General features: G+C 56.4%; 1 protein-coding gene across 7 annotated transcripts in view; it reads left to right on the forward strand.

Moving 5' to 3' along the window:
• Cep131 (centrosomal protein 131) overlaps window positions 1-16,650 on the forward strand; it is a 34,230-nt gene that overhangs the window by 17,130 nt on the left and 450 nt on the right. For 2 of the 7 annotated variants that reach the window (XM_020185654.2, XM_074044904.1), the window contains 19 exons: window positions 88-205; window positions 614-736; window positions 932-1,091; window positions 1,498-1,598; window positions 2,109-2,291; window positions 2,634-2,810; window positions 3,414-3,539; window positions 3,710-3,835; window positions 4,695-4,811; window positions 5,419-5,521; window positions 6,129-6,330; window positions 7,359-7,466; window positions 7,570-7,687; window positions 7,835-7,909; window positions 8,638-8,780; window positions 8,898-9,075; window positions 9,156-9,319; window positions 9,969-10,029; window positions 10,110-10,400. In XM_020185654.2, coding sequence (XP_020041243.1) covers window positions 88-205; window positions 614-736; window positions 932-1,091; window positions 1,498-1,598; window positions 2,109-2,291; window positions 2,634-2,810; window positions 3,414-3,539; window positions 3,710-3,835; window positions 4,695-4,811; window positions 5,419-5,521; window positions 6,129-6,330; window positions 7,359-7,466; window positions 7,570-7,687; window positions 7,835-7,909; window positions 8,638-8,780; window positions 8,898-9,075; window positions 9,156-9,319; window positions 9,969-10,029; window positions 10,110-10,184 — 2,458 coding nt within the window. In that variant the 3' untranslated portion in view covers window positions 10,185-10,400. Of the gene's footprint in view, window positions 1-87; window positions 206-613; window positions 737-931; window positions 1,092-1,497; window positions 1,599-2,108; window positions 2,292-2,633; window positions 2,811-3,413; window positions 3,540-3,709; window positions 3,836-4,694; window positions 4,812-5,418; window positions 5,522-6,128; window positions 6,331-7,358; window positions 7,467-7,569; window positions 7,688-7,834; window positions 7,910-8,637; window positions 8,814-8,897; window positions 9,076-9,155; window positions 9,320-9,968; window positions 10,030-10,109; window positions 10,401-16,650 lie in introns of those variants that run through there. The other 5 variants (XM_020185655.2, XM_074044901.1, XM_074044902.1 and 2 more) reach the window with 5 other exon arrangements.

Genomic DNA, 16,650 nt, shown 5'->3' on the forward strand with positions numbered 1-16,650 from the left:
TTCCGCCCATATGGACATTTGATCTGCAGGGAACTAGGGGCATAGTGTACTAGGCCCTTTAAGTTCTAAACCCGCTCTCTGGTGTAGGTTTATCCACCAGGTGAACCAGGCTGCTGTCACCATCCAACACTGGTACCGTCGACAGGTGCAGCGGCGCCAAGCAGCAGCAGCAAGCCTTGAGCACTTGTTGGCATCCAAGCAAGAGGTCAGTGTGGACATGTGAGCCACACCAGGCTTCCCCACAGGTGGGCCTAGAGTCCCAGAGTCTGAACCATGCACAGGTGGAGTTCCTGGGTAAGTGGAATTGAGACTTGAGTTGCTTGTACATACATATCCCATCTGTGGGCCATGCTTGGTCCCTGTGATGGTCATCAGAGTGCAGGTGTCAGGAGGACACTCTGAACAAGCTTCTGACCCTGTAGTGCAGAGCTGTCTCCCCTGAATATGCCATCCTCTGCCAAGGGGTGGGGGCTTGTCCTCTGTCCTTGTCTCTCCCTCCTCAGCAGACTGCAGGTTCCTGGGGACAATGAGAGTCGAGAGGAAACCTAGTCAGGTCCATAGGATCTGCTGTCTTCAAAATCTTTAACACCCCTGGCTTCGGCTTTCCTGGCAGGAACAGCTGCAACAGCAGCGGCTGAGCAGTGGGAATCTTCTGGACCTGCACCAACAGAAGGAAGCCACAAGGAAGAAGGCCCGGGAGGAGAAAGCGCGTCAGGCCAGGCGTGCGGCCATCCAGGTGCTTGCGTGACCTAAGAGGAGCTTTGCAGCCCCATAGGCTAGAGAGCAAGGCTCAGTCCTGAGCCTGACTCTGTATGACGCTGCTACTTGGGCCTGCAGGCCCCTGGACGTGGAGCCCCAGGAAAGTTAGGCTGTGGGAGGATGAGGAAATCATCCTTTCCCCAGGGGCTGCTCACAGACACTCCCTTGGCAGGAACTGCAACAGAAACGAGCCCAGAAGTCAGGTGAGGCTGAGTGTGGGCTGCCCAAGGAGAGCTCGGAAAACAGGGCACTGGGGCAGCCTCAGCCCAAACAAGAGCCACCCCTGATGCCAGGCAGCACTGCCTGCCAGGCTGTCAAGGCGAATAATGCTGGTGAGTAGCTCTTGGCCCACATGGCCTGGGGAGGAGATGCAGCCCCTGCTGGTGTGCCCTTGGCCCCTATGCAGTGGCCAGGATTGGTGGCTTCCACTCATGCAGTTGGGACCTTGGTTCTCCTCCATGCTGACCTTTGCTCCTGCCTGACCCACTCGTGGGCTGTACTTGAGATTACTCAGGCCTTCACAAACAGTCCTGGCCCTGGGACAGAGAGAGGCCACAGAACAGAGGCCCAGAGCCCAGGCATGACACCAGCTGCCCCCTGACCTCACACTCGGAAGGCCAGGGATCCCCAATATATCTGTTCTATGGAGCTGTAACCATCTCCTCCACACCCAGCTCCTTGCAGGGCTCCCCCAGACATAGGACCCTGGGTGGGCCAATACCATGTTCTGTCATGCAGGTACCAGTGTCTACCTGGGAGGCCCCAGAGACTCCTCCCCACCTGCATCCTTGCCTGACTCATCCCCAGATCCCCAGCAATCTTCAGAGGACAAGCCACAGGTGTGTGCACAACTCACCACTCCCTCCCTTCCAGACTTTGGCTTCATGCCAGGGGTGGCCTACTGAGTTGGCCTTTACCCTGCCCACTCCTTGGCCTTGGGGTCCCTTATGCCCTGAAAGGCTACCTAGAAGGCAGTGGCCTGTGAGCCCTTGTGGGGTGGGGGTCTCAGAACTGCTTTGGAATCCTATCAGTTTTCACATTTTCCTGGGGCAGGGCCCTGTGTCCTTATCCATAGAAAAAGCTCTAGAAGCTCAGAGAGGCCAGGGATACCAAGGCTATCAGACTGCACATTGTGGGGTTAGGTGGCTGAGCCTGTTTTCATGGAGGAGACCCGAGATACGTTCCTGGATGGTAAAGATGCTTCTGGCCTGTGTGGCTGGGCCCAGGTGGTCACAGGGAGTGGGCAGAAAAAGCCCCAGCCCCACGCCCCTTTGATCTGCCTGTGTGTGGGGATTACTCTCAGCCACCAACAGCCTTGCCAGCTTTCCCTCTCTACTCCTCTGCTGCAGGATGTCCACTCCCAGGTTGTAGCCATTGAGGACACAGGGACAATGGACCCTGCCAGGAGCAGGGCCAAGTCCAGGGCAACACTGGATGAGCTGCTGGACACGCTGAGGCTGCTGGAAGAGGAGCCAGAGCCACTGCCCCACCCCAGGGCCTATCATAAGGATAAATACGCCTGGACTGATGAGGTAACTGGGCTGTGCACCCTCCCTCACCCCAACCTGAGTAACTGCAGGGTCAGGGAAGATGGAAGCCACCACACTCCTTGTTTTAGTTGAGACACTAGTGAGGGCCATATGAGGCCTTGTTAGCCCTGCTTTCCATTCTCTATCAGGCCTCCCTGAGGTCAGGACACAATAACCCACAGGGTGAATGTCTCTGCCCTCATGGTCTGAGGCAGCTGGAGAGACCCTTTCTGCGAGAGTCAAGCCCAGCTACCTCCAGCTTGCCCTCCTCCCCACCGCCCCTAGGGTACCCTAAGTCCTCCAGGTACCCTAACAGCCCCCACTACTGGGCCCTCCCGTTCACAGGATGACAATGCCAGCTCCCTGACAGCTGACAATCTGGAGAAATTTGGAAAACTCAGTGCACCTCCTGGCCCCCCAGAGGATGGGACGCTGCTCTCAGAGGCCAAGCTGCAGAGCATCATGAGCTTCCTGGATGAGATGGAGAAGTCAGCACAGGACAGGCCGGCCCCCCACCTGGAGGTAGTAACTTGCCAGGCCTCTATACAGCACTGCAGTGGAAGGAGATCTCTCACCAAGCCCCTGTCCAGCCCACCAGTGGCAGGTGGCCACTTGCCAAGTCTCTGCAACAGCTCCAGCCCCACTCCTGGGCCCTGAATGGAGCTGGAGGCTAGGAGGGTTGGCTTGTCCCAACCTGGGCTCCTCTCTTGGTGGTTCACCTCGAGTGGCCTCCAAAAGCCCTGTGCAGGTAGATGGCCCTGGCATCCCTGGGTCCTGGTGTCCCCTTGGCTGGGTCAGTCCTGGGTGAATGCTAGTGTCCAGGTTACGTGGATCGATCATGAGTTTTATAATCACGGGGTCTGTGTTGATAACTGAGGCACAGCCTTCCTTCTCTGGCACTGAATATTAGAAACAGTCTCTTTGGGGTTGACCTGTCACCCACTCTCCCTCACTTCTGACCAGATTCCCTGCATGTAGCTCCTTCTCCCTCCAAGCCGGGTGGAGCAGGAGGGATGCATGGGTTTCTCATGGACACAGGATAGGCAGGGCATCACATCACATCTCTGCCACCTCCGTTATCTAGTAGTTCATGGGCTGCCTGCCTGAGGCTGTCTGTGTCCTTAGGGCTTGGTGCCAGAGGCAGGACGGGGGCATCTGGAGCTAGCATCTGAGGGGAGCATGTCTGTAATGCGGCTGAAGCTGGAGGTAGAGGAGAAGAAGCAGGCCCTGGTGCTGCTGCAGAGAGCACTGGTGAGGCCATAGCACATCAGCCCCAAATGGAGACCCTGCCAGCTCCTTGCCTGAGAGGCTTGGGCCTTGGCATTGTCCCTGAGTCCCTATTATCTCCCCCTGAACCCTTGGCGCCCAGTCCCAGGTCTATGGCAGGGACCCAGTGTTAATGCCTGCTTCCTGTCATGCAGGCACAGCAGCGTGACCTCACCATCAGGCGGGTCAAGGAGACTGAGAAGGAGCTGAGTCGGCAGTTGCGGCAGCAGAAGGAGCACTATGAGGCCACCATCCATCGACACCTGACTTTCATCGACCAGGTGACAACACCATGAGAGGCTTTTGAGGGGGTAGGGATCAGAGGGACAAGGTTAGGGTACAGACCCAGGATACAGGTCTCATGGAGACTCAGTGCCAGGGATTGGCATTGTTGCCCCTCCATTGGAATGCAGTGCTGACCTCAGGATGGTTCTGGTTTGAGGCCCACACAACCTGCTAGTACTCAGACAGGTGTTGGTCTCCGACTGGTCTGGTGTGACAGGCCACAGGGACAGTGGGCAGAGCACAGCCAGCAGGTTCTGCAGAGGACTGGGCAGAGATGGAGCTCGCTACCCAGTGGGAGGTACCCTGAACACACTCCAAAGCTTGCTGTGCAGGGCCATATGCGTTCTGGGAGGTGACTTCTGGTCTACAAGGACTAGCTGCTGGGGCATCTCCCAAGTGAGAGCAGTGGAAGCTTCCTCTGGGTTCATTTACCCCTGGTCAGATCCTGCTCTGGAGATACCACTATGCCTGGGGTCTAGGAGAAAAGGCAGTGGCCTGAGGTCTGGTTTGGGGTCCTCAGTGAGGCTGTTGTATTCCCAAGGGGCTTCATGGATACCCCTTGGCAGGCAGTATTCAGATCCTCCTGCAGGGCTAGGTGACCTGAGATAATGGAGTGATCCTCATCCCAGGAAGTGAGGCTGTCATCCTCACTGGGGATATTCACATTTGCAGTGTCCTTCAGGGTAAGGACTGGGTGAAAGAAGCAGCCCTGTGTCTACTTGTGCTTGCAGTCCTCCCACTGGCCTCAGGGTCCAGGCACAGACCTAGGTGGAGGTCTGCTCAAAGCCTAGGAGGGACATCCTGGTGGGACAGGGTCCTTAGCACAGAGCCTCACCTCCTGGCCCCCCGTTGTAGCTGATTGAAGACAAGAAAGTCCTGAGCGAGAAGTATGAGACAGTGGTGGCTGAGCTGAAGCAGGGAGACCAGCGGTATCGGGAGCGTGTGGCCCAGATGCAGGAGCAGCAGGAGCTGGTGAGGCCCTGGTCCTGGCTGACATGGCTTGGCTGGGCCTCACAGTCCTCACTCAACCAGGCAGAGGACTCCAGGATGGGGCAAGCCTCAGGAAAGGATCCTTGTTTCCAACTTAGAGTTGGGGCCACGGGGGACTTGTGAACATGGTTCCTGCGTCACAGCAGTGTGACCTGAGGATGCAGGTCCAGGGGTCCAGACAAGAGTGGGGTGCCATCAGCACCCTCCCTTTCCTTCCCTCTCCTTTCCCTTGCACTGAGCCTCAGTGTCCAGTGAGGCCAGGCCCTGAAGTGGGAGCCTGACACTGTTAAAGGCTCCCAGTGTCCATAGCCAAGAGCCAGGGCTGAGCACTACCAGCCACGTGAAAACCATGGGCTCTGGAGTAGTCCCAGTGGGCACAGGCTCTCCTCTTGGGGATAGACCAATGGCTGTCACCCTTGTCTTTCAGACAGTAGAGGTATGTCTCAGGTGTGGTCCGGGCCTCCAGCCTGGTCCTGACCCCAGGGGAAGGAGGAAGTAACTCTCTGAAGTGCAAACCCAGAAGGTAGCTAAGGGGCAGGGAATGTCCTTTTCATCTGTTCTTTCCAAGTTCCTGTGTTCTTGCTCCTAGGAAATTAAGAAACTGAAAGAACTAATGAGCGCCACAGAGAAAGTGCGCCGGGAGAAGTGGATCAATGAGAAAACCAAAAAGATCAAGGAAATCACTGTCAGAGGTGGGGGCCCTCCCACCCTGGTTTTGGTTGGGGCACTTTTGAGAGAAAACAGTAGCTTCAGTGACACTGAGTCCAAGACCTTTCTGGGTGAGGCACTAACTTCAGAGGTACGGCTCGCCTGAGAAAGGAGGAAGCAAACCACCTGCTGGCTCCCTGGCCCAGAGGCCTAAACGAGGTGCTCAGTGCCACTTACCTCTTGGGGGCTGGTGTGGAGAAATCAAGGATTAGTGGGCTACTGACCCCTAGGCTGCACAGCAAGAAGCAGAACAGCAGGAGTCAGTGGGGTTGGTGTCTGAAGGAGCCACGGGATCAGGTGGTTTGGGGGAGAGGCTCCCCTCGGCCTCTCTTGTCTTGGGACCTCTTCCTCCAGCAGCACCCTTGCTGGGAGACCTGATGGTTGGAGTATCAGGAGGTGGGGTAGCTTTGTGCACCCAGGTTGAGAGAGCCGCTGCAGCTAGGAAATGCGGCTCCCGCAGGAGCAGGGGCCCTGGGGCACAGTTCTGCCCCTTCTCCACCTGAGCACAGCAGTCTCAGCATGCTTTGGGCTGGAGTACCAGGGGGCCCACTGGGTGGGGTCCTCCTTCTACCTTGCCACTGGTGCCCCCAGGCTTGGAGCCTGAGATCCAGAAGCTCATCGCCAAGCATAAGCAGGAAGTGCGGAAGCTCAGGAGCCTGCACGAGGCTGAGCTGCTGCAGCGCGATGAGCAGGCCGCACAGCGCTACCTGCGCCAGGCAGAGGAGCTGCGGGAACACCTGGAGCGGGAGAAGGAGGAGCTGGGTCAGCAGGAGCGTGCCCGTGCCCAGCAGCGGTGGGCATCTGCATGGGGTGGGCTGGGGACAGGGAGGGTCAGGTGGGTGGGGCTGGGCCACTTGGACACTCTTAGCCTGAAGCCAGGCAATTCCATTTCTAAGCTGCATTGTCGTGTTCTCCTTGAGTCCCAGGTGGGGCCCAAGGAACTCTGTGCTATGCCCAGGACAGGCAGGAGGCTGAGGTCCTGGAGCAGCATCCCTGCCTCCTCTACAGTTGTGGTCAGCAACCTCCACAGGGCTGTATCTGCAGCCCTGCCTACCAGACTAAGTGCCATGCGGGCTTCCTGCTGGGAGTTTTTTTTGAGGTTGGGTTTATGGCTTTCTGATGTCCAGACTTTCTTAGCTGGCCTCAAAGCATCCAACTCTTGGACAGGTGGCACCAAGATCCATCTGTTGCTGAGGACACCCTTGTTCATTCCTTCTCTGTGCCCTGGGGTGGGGAGTCAACCCAGCACTGCTATGAAGGTAGCCAGACTGTGCCCTCAGACCCGGGTACAGAGTGACCCCAGGGACATGCCAGGTGATAGTATCCATGGGCAGCAGTGACTAGTAGGCAGCCCCTCCTCTGCTGGTAGTGTCTCCAGGGCAGACCCTCAGGGTGGAGCCACCTTCTCTCCCACACCGACACTCCCCACCCCAAGAGAGACAAGGGCATGGGCCTAGCTTGTGCTTGCTCAGATCCCAGGAGGGCGCCTGGCTGCCTCATGCTAGTAAGTGGAGCTGTTTGAGTGAGGCCATTACACTCGCTGTGGGGCTGAGCAGAGTGAAGATGGTTTGAGAAGAGAGGATGCCGGGAGATGTGGCTGAGCCTATGCCACTTCACGCTGAAGGAGGAGGCATGGTGGCCACAGACACAGAAGGTCCTCGTGGCCTGGCCTGGCCGCCCTGGGCGGCAGCTGTGACAGGCTCTGAATGCTGTGGGGAGGATGGCAGGGGATGGCTGCCCCCCGACTGCAGCTGACCCCTGCCCACCACCATGAGCATCTTGGAGTGCCCTGGGTGTGAGCCAGTCCTCACCCTCCCGCAGGTTCGAGCAGCACCTGGAGCAGGAGCAGCGGGCCTTGGAGCAGCAGCGGCGGCGGTTATACAGCGAGGTGGCCGAGGAGAAGGAGCGGCTAGGCCAGCAGGCAGCCAGGTGCCACCCAGGAGCTGCTGCTTCTCCTCACAGTGACCCCTCCCTTGCACAATGGCCCCTTGTGTGGTGACTCTTCACCCACTGATCCTCCCTTGGCCTGCAGGCAGCGGGCGGAGCTGGAGGAGCTGAGGCAACAGTTGGAAGAGAGCAGTGCGGCACTGACCCGAGCCCTAAGGGCCGAGTTTGAGAGGGGCCGGGAAGAGCAGGAGCAGCGGCACCAGGTCTCACCCTCTTGGAACTCTGTCCTCAGCTTGGGGTCCAGTAGGGCAGGGCCTCCTGCTTGACCCTAGGGGCATGTGGCCTTAGACAAAATGGGTGGAGCCCTGGGGTATGGAGCCTCAGGCAGCTCATGCCCTGTCACCCTCCAGATGGAGCTGAAGGCCCTGAAGGACCAGCTGGAGGCGGAGAGACAGGCGTGGGTGGCCAGCTGCGCCAAGAAGGAGGTAGGGTCGAGGAGGGTGGGCTCCAAATATACAGCCTCCCTGGACTTGCTTCTGGGTGTCACTCCTGGATACTTGGGGCTCAGTTGTTCATCCCCAGCTATGTGCCACTCTCTGCTGTCCCCATGAGGGTCCTGGAAGGTTAGAGTTGGAAACGAGAGAATGGCGCCTGGGCACATGCTGGAAATCAGAGAGGACATTGTTTCTCTCCATAAGGAGTGCCCACCTGTGCCTGTCAGTCAGCTGGTGCCCAGACTTCGGGGGCGGGGGTGCTGCCCCTCCTCCTCATCAGCCTCTGGTGCTTCCTTTTGGGAATTTCCAAATTGCCTCTAAGAGGTGGCCTGTTTTTACTCTTGTTGCCCAGGCCTGAGGACCACTGAAGCAATAGGGCAAGTCCCTTTATTAGCCCTGGCCTATCTGGCAGGTATCTATCTGACAGTGGTATCTGGTTATCTTGGGCTGTGGGTCTCAAAAGCAGAGGAGTGGTGCACTACTATGCTGATATCCTCCTGCTCCATGTCTACCTCGTGCCCCTGTGCCTACAATAGGTCCTAAAGACAGTGCCTGCGGGCCTGAAGGAGGGCAGAGCTCCTTCATCCCTGTGGATCTGTGCTTTCCTCTGGCTCAGAGCAGGGGAGCCCTCCCAGGAACCCATGTGACTGCCCATGCCCTCCTTCCCTATCCTCCACCCTCTTGGCCATGGTTCCCAAGCCAGCTGTGTGTCCTTGCAGGAAGCATGGCTGCTAAACCGGGAACGTGAGCTAAAGGAGGAGATCCGGAAAGGCCGGGACCAGGAGATCGAGCTGGTCATCCACCGGCTGGAGGCTGACATGACACTGGCCAAGGAGGAGAGCGAGAGGGCAGCTGAGAGCCGGTGAGGCCCTCCCCACCGCAAGCAAGCGAGGGAGTAAGCTGGGCTGCCTTTGGGTCCCCACAGGCAAGAGCAGCAGTTGTCCCAGCCACTCTGCCACGTTAACCCTCTGCTCACCAGTGTCAAGCGCGTACGGGACAAGTATGAGATGGAGCTCTCAGAGCTGGAGCAGTCGGAGCGGAAGCTTCAGGAGCGATGCACAGAGCTGAAAGGGCGCCTGGGGGATGTTGAGGGGGAGAAGGAGCGTCTTCAGGCCCTAGTGCGGCAGAAGGAGAAGGAGTTGGAAGACGTGCGGGCAGTGAGTAGCCCCAGTCCCCTCCCACACCCAGACCCCCCCACCCCCTACTGCTGGCCTGCTCACCGCCTCCTGCCACGCAGGTGAACGTGCAGCTCTCTGGTGAGCGCAGCAACCTGGCCCAGGTGGTCCGCCAAGAGTTTGCTGACCGACTGATGGCCTCCGAGGAGAAAAACCGGCAGGTCACAGCCGAACTAGCTGAACTGAGGGCCCGCCAGCAGCTGGAGCTGGACGAGGTGCACCGGAGGTGGGCAGCCAGTGCTGCAGGGGCTGGAGATGGGTAGTAGGCGAGGGAGCAGACAGGACTCACCCTGGTGCCAAGCCAGAGGATGCCATGGTCAAGAGGGCCAGTGGTCAGATACCCTCCTTTTTCCTTTCTGGAATGCAGAGGTGGCCCGTGGGCAGTGTCTGGTGTGGGCTCCAGGCTATGACCAGGAAGACCAGGCTTGTTCCCGCTGGTGGTACTTGGGCCAGGGGCATCAGGCATCCCAGCAGGACTGGGCTCTGCCCTCACCCCAGGAGTACTTAGTGGGTCAGATCAAGCCAAGACCTAGCATGTGGTTCCCCAGGACCCCTGAGGAAAAGTTGGTATGCAGCAAGGGTCCAGCCCCAGGGAGGGCAACAGTGAGCCCCAGGGACCCCTTAGCCCTTCCTGTCACCGACCTGCCATGAACTGCAAGAGGTGGGCATGGGGCTCTCACCTCTCCCGGCACAGCATCCCAGCCCCTGTTGCTCCAGGAAACACTTTGGGTTCTGGCTCCTTAGAGGTGGCATCTTGGGCAGTGAGCAGCCCAGGGCCAGCCATAGGGACCGAGGTCAGCGGGCTGGGAGGCCGATAGGAGGCTGCGTCTACAGGGTGGCGGGGACTGCACAGAGCCCACCATGTGCTGCTGCAGGGTGAAGACAGCCCTGGCGAGGAAGGAGGAGGTGGTGAACAGTCTCCGGAGACAGCATGAGGTGGGTTCCTCTGGGGGGCCTGGGATGGGTGACCTAGGCCTGGGAAGGGTGACCTAGGCCTGACCCTGTATGTGTCACAGGCTGCCGTGAAGCGGGCAGACCACCTGGAGGAGCTGCTGGAGCAGCACAGGCAGCTGTCCCTGAGCACCAAGTGACACTGCCCACCAGCTAGAATATAAGGCCAGAGGTGGACGCTGGATCTTGCCGCTGGCACCTAGGCCATGTCACACCAAGACACAGGATGAGGGGTAGAGTTGATGCTGCTGTGAGGGGCACCCCTGCCGGCCCCCCGGCAGAGCCCCAGTGCTCAGGACGCCGTAGTTCATGCACCTATGGCTGTGTCTTACAGTAAAGGAGGTTGTTGTTTTTAATATTTTGTGTCACCTGCCTTGTCTTTCTCTCCTGGTCTGGGATAGTGGGGTGGCGGGCTGGAGGCCACGGCATGGCCACTCATGGGCCTCTGGCTCTCTCCCTCTCCCTCCTCCTGTCCAGGCTGTCCAGAAAATAGCACTTTGCCAGCAGCTCCCTGGTCAGCCACCACCAGTCCTCCTGCCCTCATCTAATTCCCTGCCTTGCCCTGTGGCCCCTTAGACTCGGCTCCGGTCCCTAAGCATAGAGAATGGCCCTTTGTTCCTGGCCTGGCCCAGTAGGAGCGCAGCAGGACTCACCCGCTGGAAGAAGCACTGAGTCTCCACCCTACCCCTGTGGTAATCACGGCCCCAAGGTGTTGTGGTCCTCTCAGCTGGAGAGAGTCCAGTGGGAGTAGGCACCTACCTAGGAGACCCTCTGGTGAGGAGAGACAGCTGGAAGCCCTCCAGAAATAGGGACTGGCTAGAATAACGAGACGAGTTGCTGGACCATCCTCATATCGTCTACGGCCTGTTACCAAGCATGGAGCTCAGCCCTTTTGCTTGGGCTGTCAGCTCAGAACGTCAGCACCCTTCACCTAGGCCAGGTGGTGAGCTGACCAGGAGCAGGTGGCAATGGTGCTGGGACTTTGGGGTTGGTAGGCATGCTGCCCGGCACTGTCGCAGCATCCTCACAGGCAGGTCAGTTGCCCTGGGCCTCAGTCTCCCACCTGCAGCCAGGTTCCTGGAAGTCCCCATGGGCTGCTGGTTGCTGGGCCTGCTCTGAGGCTGGCTTCTTCCTGGACCCTGTTCCAAGTGTTTTGCCCTACGAGGGCCCAATGGCTCATGCCTCCTCTGCCCAGTGCTTCCTGCTGTCTGAGCCTCTGCCCTGGTCACTCCTGGCCATGAGGTCATATCCTGCTCTGTGCCAGGTCCCTTCCCAGAGAAGAGCTGGCATGGTCCCTGGTCTCAAGGTGACTTCTGGTGACCAGAGTGGTGCAGAATGGCATACCTCACATAGCACAGGGTGCAGACTGCAGGGGCCCCTCTCTTCACTACCCCAAGTTCAGGGGTCCAGACCAGAAGGAAGAACCTAGGACCTCAGGTGAGGCGGGGCTGGCCTGAATGTCCCTCATAAGGACACGTCCCTGGGAGCATGTGTGGACTCAAGACCAAGTGCAAAGCATGTAGGAAGGCCTGGGCACACAGGAGGTCAAGGCCAGCCTCACAGTGTTGGGACCAGAGGGTGTGGCTTTGCCTTGATATTGGGTGTGGTTCCGGGCTCTGTGTCCACAGCGCAGGGCAGGGTAGCATATGACCTCGGTCACCCACAGCACTCCTGGCCCCCAGCTGCCTCCCTTCTAGGCCAGCTTTTTCCCCAGGCTCTCCCACCTGGCCTGCAGCCAGGCCCCTTCTGCAGCTGTTCTGATGGCCAGTTCCAAGGCTGGCCAAGATGGGGAAAGGGCTGACCAGGAGTGAGGACAGGCGTGGGTGCAGAGGAGGTGCAGTTCTTAGCCTCTGGCGTGGCCCAATCCCTCCACCAGCTGCAGCTGGAGCAGGGGGCGTTCAGCTAGGGGAAGTGACTGCTAGTTGCTAAACTAAGGTGTTTTTGCAAGTGAGATATTAAGCAGACATAGTAAAGGGTGACTTCTGACACGGGGCAGGGTCCATGTCCTTCCATCCAAGAAAGGAGACAAGGAAACGGGGGCTCCCAGATAGACAGTCTGACTCCCAGCTTTGGGTTTATAGTTTATAGGTTTCCTGTTGGTTCCTTCACTCCTGAGTTTACTTCCTTCATCCCCGGGTTCATGCACTCTGATTTCTTTCACTAATTTTATCCATTGCTTCCTCCATTGCCGAGCTCATGTATCCATTCATTCTTTCTTTCCTGACTTCATTTGTCATTCCTTCTTCACTGCGTTCATTCCTTCACTCATTCCTTCATCCTCTCCTTTGTTCACTTAAGCCAAGTGCCCCTCCCCGCCATAATTCCACATTTCTGTTCTCACTGGATCTCCTTGGTGGTGTTTTCTGTTTTCTCCCTTCTTTTTCTGCAGTACTGGAGATTGAACCCAGGGCCTTGTACACTTAAGCCACACCCCTAGCCAATTTGTTTTAAATTTGAGATAGGGTCTTACTAACTTTGCCCATCCTTGCCTCTGTCTCCCTAGTACCTGGGATTGCAGGCATTCACCACCACACCCAACAGGTGGTTTTTAATTGAAGTTTTAGTTGTCACATAGAAAGTGAGAAATATACTCTCCTGTCCAAACTCAAAGAACGGACTCAGAGACGTGGAGTACAGCGAAAGTGACTTTTATGGCGATCTTGCAACATCAGGTGCCTGTAGCAGTTACAATAAGCACTATATTGTCTAGTGTGCAAGTCCTCTCCCCTGGTTCCTCACTGACTGACTACTGTGGGGTGTACACTCCCCCCCTCTCCCCATATCACCTAGATTTCCTTTTGGGCTATTTTAAACATGCCTCTCTTGGGATTGGTCAGATTTTAGAGGCAGGTGTCTAAAGGAGGTGGTATCTGCCTGCTTTCTGGCACATACAGTTTTTACCCATTCCTTCACTTTATTGTGATTTACCCCCCCCCCCCAGTTTTAAGTTCTCTTATCAGTTGCCCTCCTCTAACATCCACAAGTTGATACATAAGCAAGTGGCTTGGGTTAAATGTCTTGCCTTGAAAATGGACCTTGAAAACTGACTTCATTTCTAACACAGAATGACTTGCTTTCGCTATTAAGGAGCAGGAGTGGGTCTGTGCCTTATCTGTCTACCACCTGCCCATAATCCACGTGGCAGTGTCTCATGTGCCCTGGCTGTGTAGAAATGTGGAGAAGCTGGCATAGTGGGGGAAGGGGTTGCTTTGCCAAGCTGCTTTACCTGGACAGGTGTGCCTCAGGGAAGGGAATGGAATGCCACTTCTGCTTCCTGAGGACAGTGGGGCCTGCTGGGATAGCAGTGGCATGGGTGAGCCTGTGCTCTGGGGTCAGCTGGCCCCAGCTTCCCACCCTGGCCATCCAGCTCCTTCCACTACAGGTAGCTCTAGCACACAGGGGAAGGACAGGACAGGGAGGTAGGACTGAGAGTCAGCCAGCAGGATACCACACTGCGGGGTTCCCAGGGCATGGGAGAGTCAGTGTAACATGATGGGGGTACCCAGACTCTCCTTCACCATCCAGCCTGGTGGGTTGTAGGCACAAGTGGGAGAAGCTTCTGAGCCCTCAGTGAGGAGAGGGCTCCTAGGGAAGAGGTCAGACTCTACACCTCACTGCCCTTGCGGGCCTCATCCTTCCCCAGAGAACCTGCTTCTGAGCCACTCTCCTCCTGAGACAGGAGGAGATACCATCAAATAACTCCTCTGTGCTTAGGACTCAGGGTACAACTGGGCAGACACCCCACCTTTGTGGGGTTATTGTTCCCGCCGTGGGGATGAGCAGACAGCAAAGGACTTATTTTGGAATTCCTTCCGTTTGTTCCTCTCCCTCTCTTTGAGTTTAATTTTCGGTTATCTTTCTAACTTCTTGAGAAGTGTTTTTCCCTTTGAAATCCATGCATTTAAGACTGTTGCTGGGTGTGGCATGCACCTGTGGCTCCAGTTACTTGGATGACCAAGACAGAAAGGTCACGGATCACTTGAGCCCAGGAGTTTGAGAACAGCCTGGGCAGCATAGTGAGGCCTCCATCTCAAAAACAAAGAAAAAAGAATTTCCCTCAAATTACAACTTGAGCTACACCCACAGGTTTTGTATTTTCATTATTCTTAGGTTAAAAATTACCAATTACCATGATGGTTTTTTGAACTGTGGCCTGTCTACATTGCTTATCCTTTTTTTTTTGGTGGGACTGTGGTTTGAACTCAGAGCTTCATACTTGCAAAGCAGGTACTGTACTGCTTAAACCACACCTCCAGTCCATTTTGGAGGTGGGGTCTCGTGAACTATTTTGTCTGTGGCTGGCCTCAAACCAGGATCCTCCCCATCTCAGTCTCCCAAGTAGCTAGGATTACAGGTATGAGCTACCTGCACCCAGCTTCTTTTTACTTCTGACTTCTAACTTAGGTTCCCTGTGGTCAGAGGATATGCCCCCTATTACTTCAGTCTTTTTACTTGATACTTGGTACAGTATTTAGTCAATTTTGGTAAATGCTGCATCTTTTAAATTCTTTTAAAAGAATGTGTGAAGCTAGGCGCCAGTGGCTCACGCCTGTAATCCTAGCTACTCAGGAGGCAGAGATCAGGAGGATTGAGTTTCGAAGCTGCCCAGGCAAATAGTTTGCGAGACCCTATCTTGAAAAAAAAAGGACTGGTGGAGTGGCTCAAGGTGTAGACCCTGAGTTCAAACCCCAGTATGGCAAAAAAAAAAAAAAAAAAGTGTTTTCTGCTGTTCAGTGCAGAGTGTTTCTGTATCAGCAAGGTCCAGCCTTATTGATTTCTTCCCTCCTCACTTTGTTTTCTCTTTCCCTCTCTTTCCCTTCCTCACTCTCTTTCTTGCAGCTCTAGAGATTGAACCCAGGGCCTGGCACATGCTAGGCAAGCACATCCAGAGCTTTTGTTTTTGAGACAGTGTCTTAGTAACTTTGTCCGAGTAGCTGAGATTACAGAAGCACCGCCATGCCTGGCCTCTTTCCATTTTAATTAGCTTCTTTTTGCCTTATGAATTTGAGGCTGTGCTACTGGATGCACACATATCAGAATGATTGTGACCCTCTGTGACTGTGGAAGTACTTCTTCCTGCGAGGTCTCCTTTATCAGATTGTAGCATAGCCACACCAGCTTTCTCTCCTTGGTGGGCTTCTGGAGTCTATCTGCTCTCTCTTTTTTTTTTTTATTTCCAACCTCTCTATGGCCTTATAGTTAAGCAAAAATGGCCACAGACAATCTGCAAGCCAGGTTTGGCTGGAGCTTGCTGACCCCTGACTGAGCAGGTTTGTTTTGCTCAGGCGGGCAGTTGGGGAGAGCTGATGTCCCAGGTCTGGGCCTGCTATGAAGAGGGGCTCCAGGCCGTGAGGACTTGCTGACCTCTCCTCTGTCCTAACTCTTCCTGGGGAGCCCTGTAGAAGATGCGCTGGACACCCTCCACCACTGCTCTGCCCGTTGAGCAGTGTCACAGGCTGGGAAGTGCCTGCCAGGGAAACCTGTGCCTCATGCTCCCTTTTCTGGGGTCTTATAACCCCAGGTCCTTGATGCTTTGCTTGCTCATAAAAAAAGACATGTAAGTGAATGTTCGAGTGTATTGGGGGTGGGAGGTGCTGTGGAGAGGGGTGGTCTAGGAGATGCATGAGATGTGAATCAGTGGGTAAGGTCAGTCTCGCTGGGATGTGACATCGAAGGGAATCACTGAAGAAGAGGGAGTGCCGCACATGGCTAAGCAGCATGCCAGGCTGTGCAAAGGCCCTGACCCTGAGGCAGGGTAGAGTACTGGAAGAGGCCACCTACTTCCCCTGAACAGTGCCAAGGTGACCCTCATCTCTGCTCTTCACCCCGACGCCCGGATAGTCAGACTGGAGTGGGGCCTGGGCTGAGTGGGAGCCATCAGCATACAGGCTTATACCACAAGACAGGGTTAAGTGTGAGTGGGGCAGATGCCCAAAGACTGGGTCTCCCAGGGGCCCAGAAACAGAGGAGACAGGAGCTGCTGGAAGCCATTCACCAGGATGCAGGCCCCATACCCCACAGGGCACCTGCCGGGGGGCCTCATTCTGGTGCGGCAGCTCTCCCCACACTGCGTCCATGCCACTGCTGTGGGGATCAGGGGTGTGCAGGACCAAGTGGCCACAGGGCAGACTGGGGAAGGAATCCTTAGGGGCAGAGCAAAGAAAGACCCAGGGGAGGGCAAATCCAGGTGGCCAGAGTTACAGGTAGGGCCACTCTCCCACAGTGCCTGCAGTGAGGTAGGGACAAGGAGTGGGAGAAGAGGAAGGTGGACGCACCCACCTGCCTGTCCACCCATCTGCCCTCCTGACCCTCACACGCCAGCCCTGTCTCACCTGGTTCATACCTGCACCCTCCCCCACAACCAACACATGGGCTCTGGCGTTCATTTAAAGCTGTCTCTCTTCTGTTTTCCTGACATGAGACGCACCTGCTGTCATAGCTCCTCCTGGAACTGGCCCGTGCTCACCCCTTGAAGCCCCCACAGGGACCCCTTGCTGGGTCAGGGGTCCTCACTGTTCTGCTTCTTCTTTGGAATTTTCTCCTTTTTGATCAATTCAGAACATTCTAGCTGGGCACTGGTGGCTCAGTAATCCTAGCTACTCATGA

Source organism: Castor canadensis, chromosome 11 (genome assembly GCF_047511655.1).
Source record: "Castor canadensis chromosome 11, mCasCan1.hap1v2, whole genome shotgun sequence".
Lineage (NCBI taxonomy): Eukaryota > Metazoa > Chordata > Mammalia > Rodentia > Castoridae > Castor > Castor canadensis.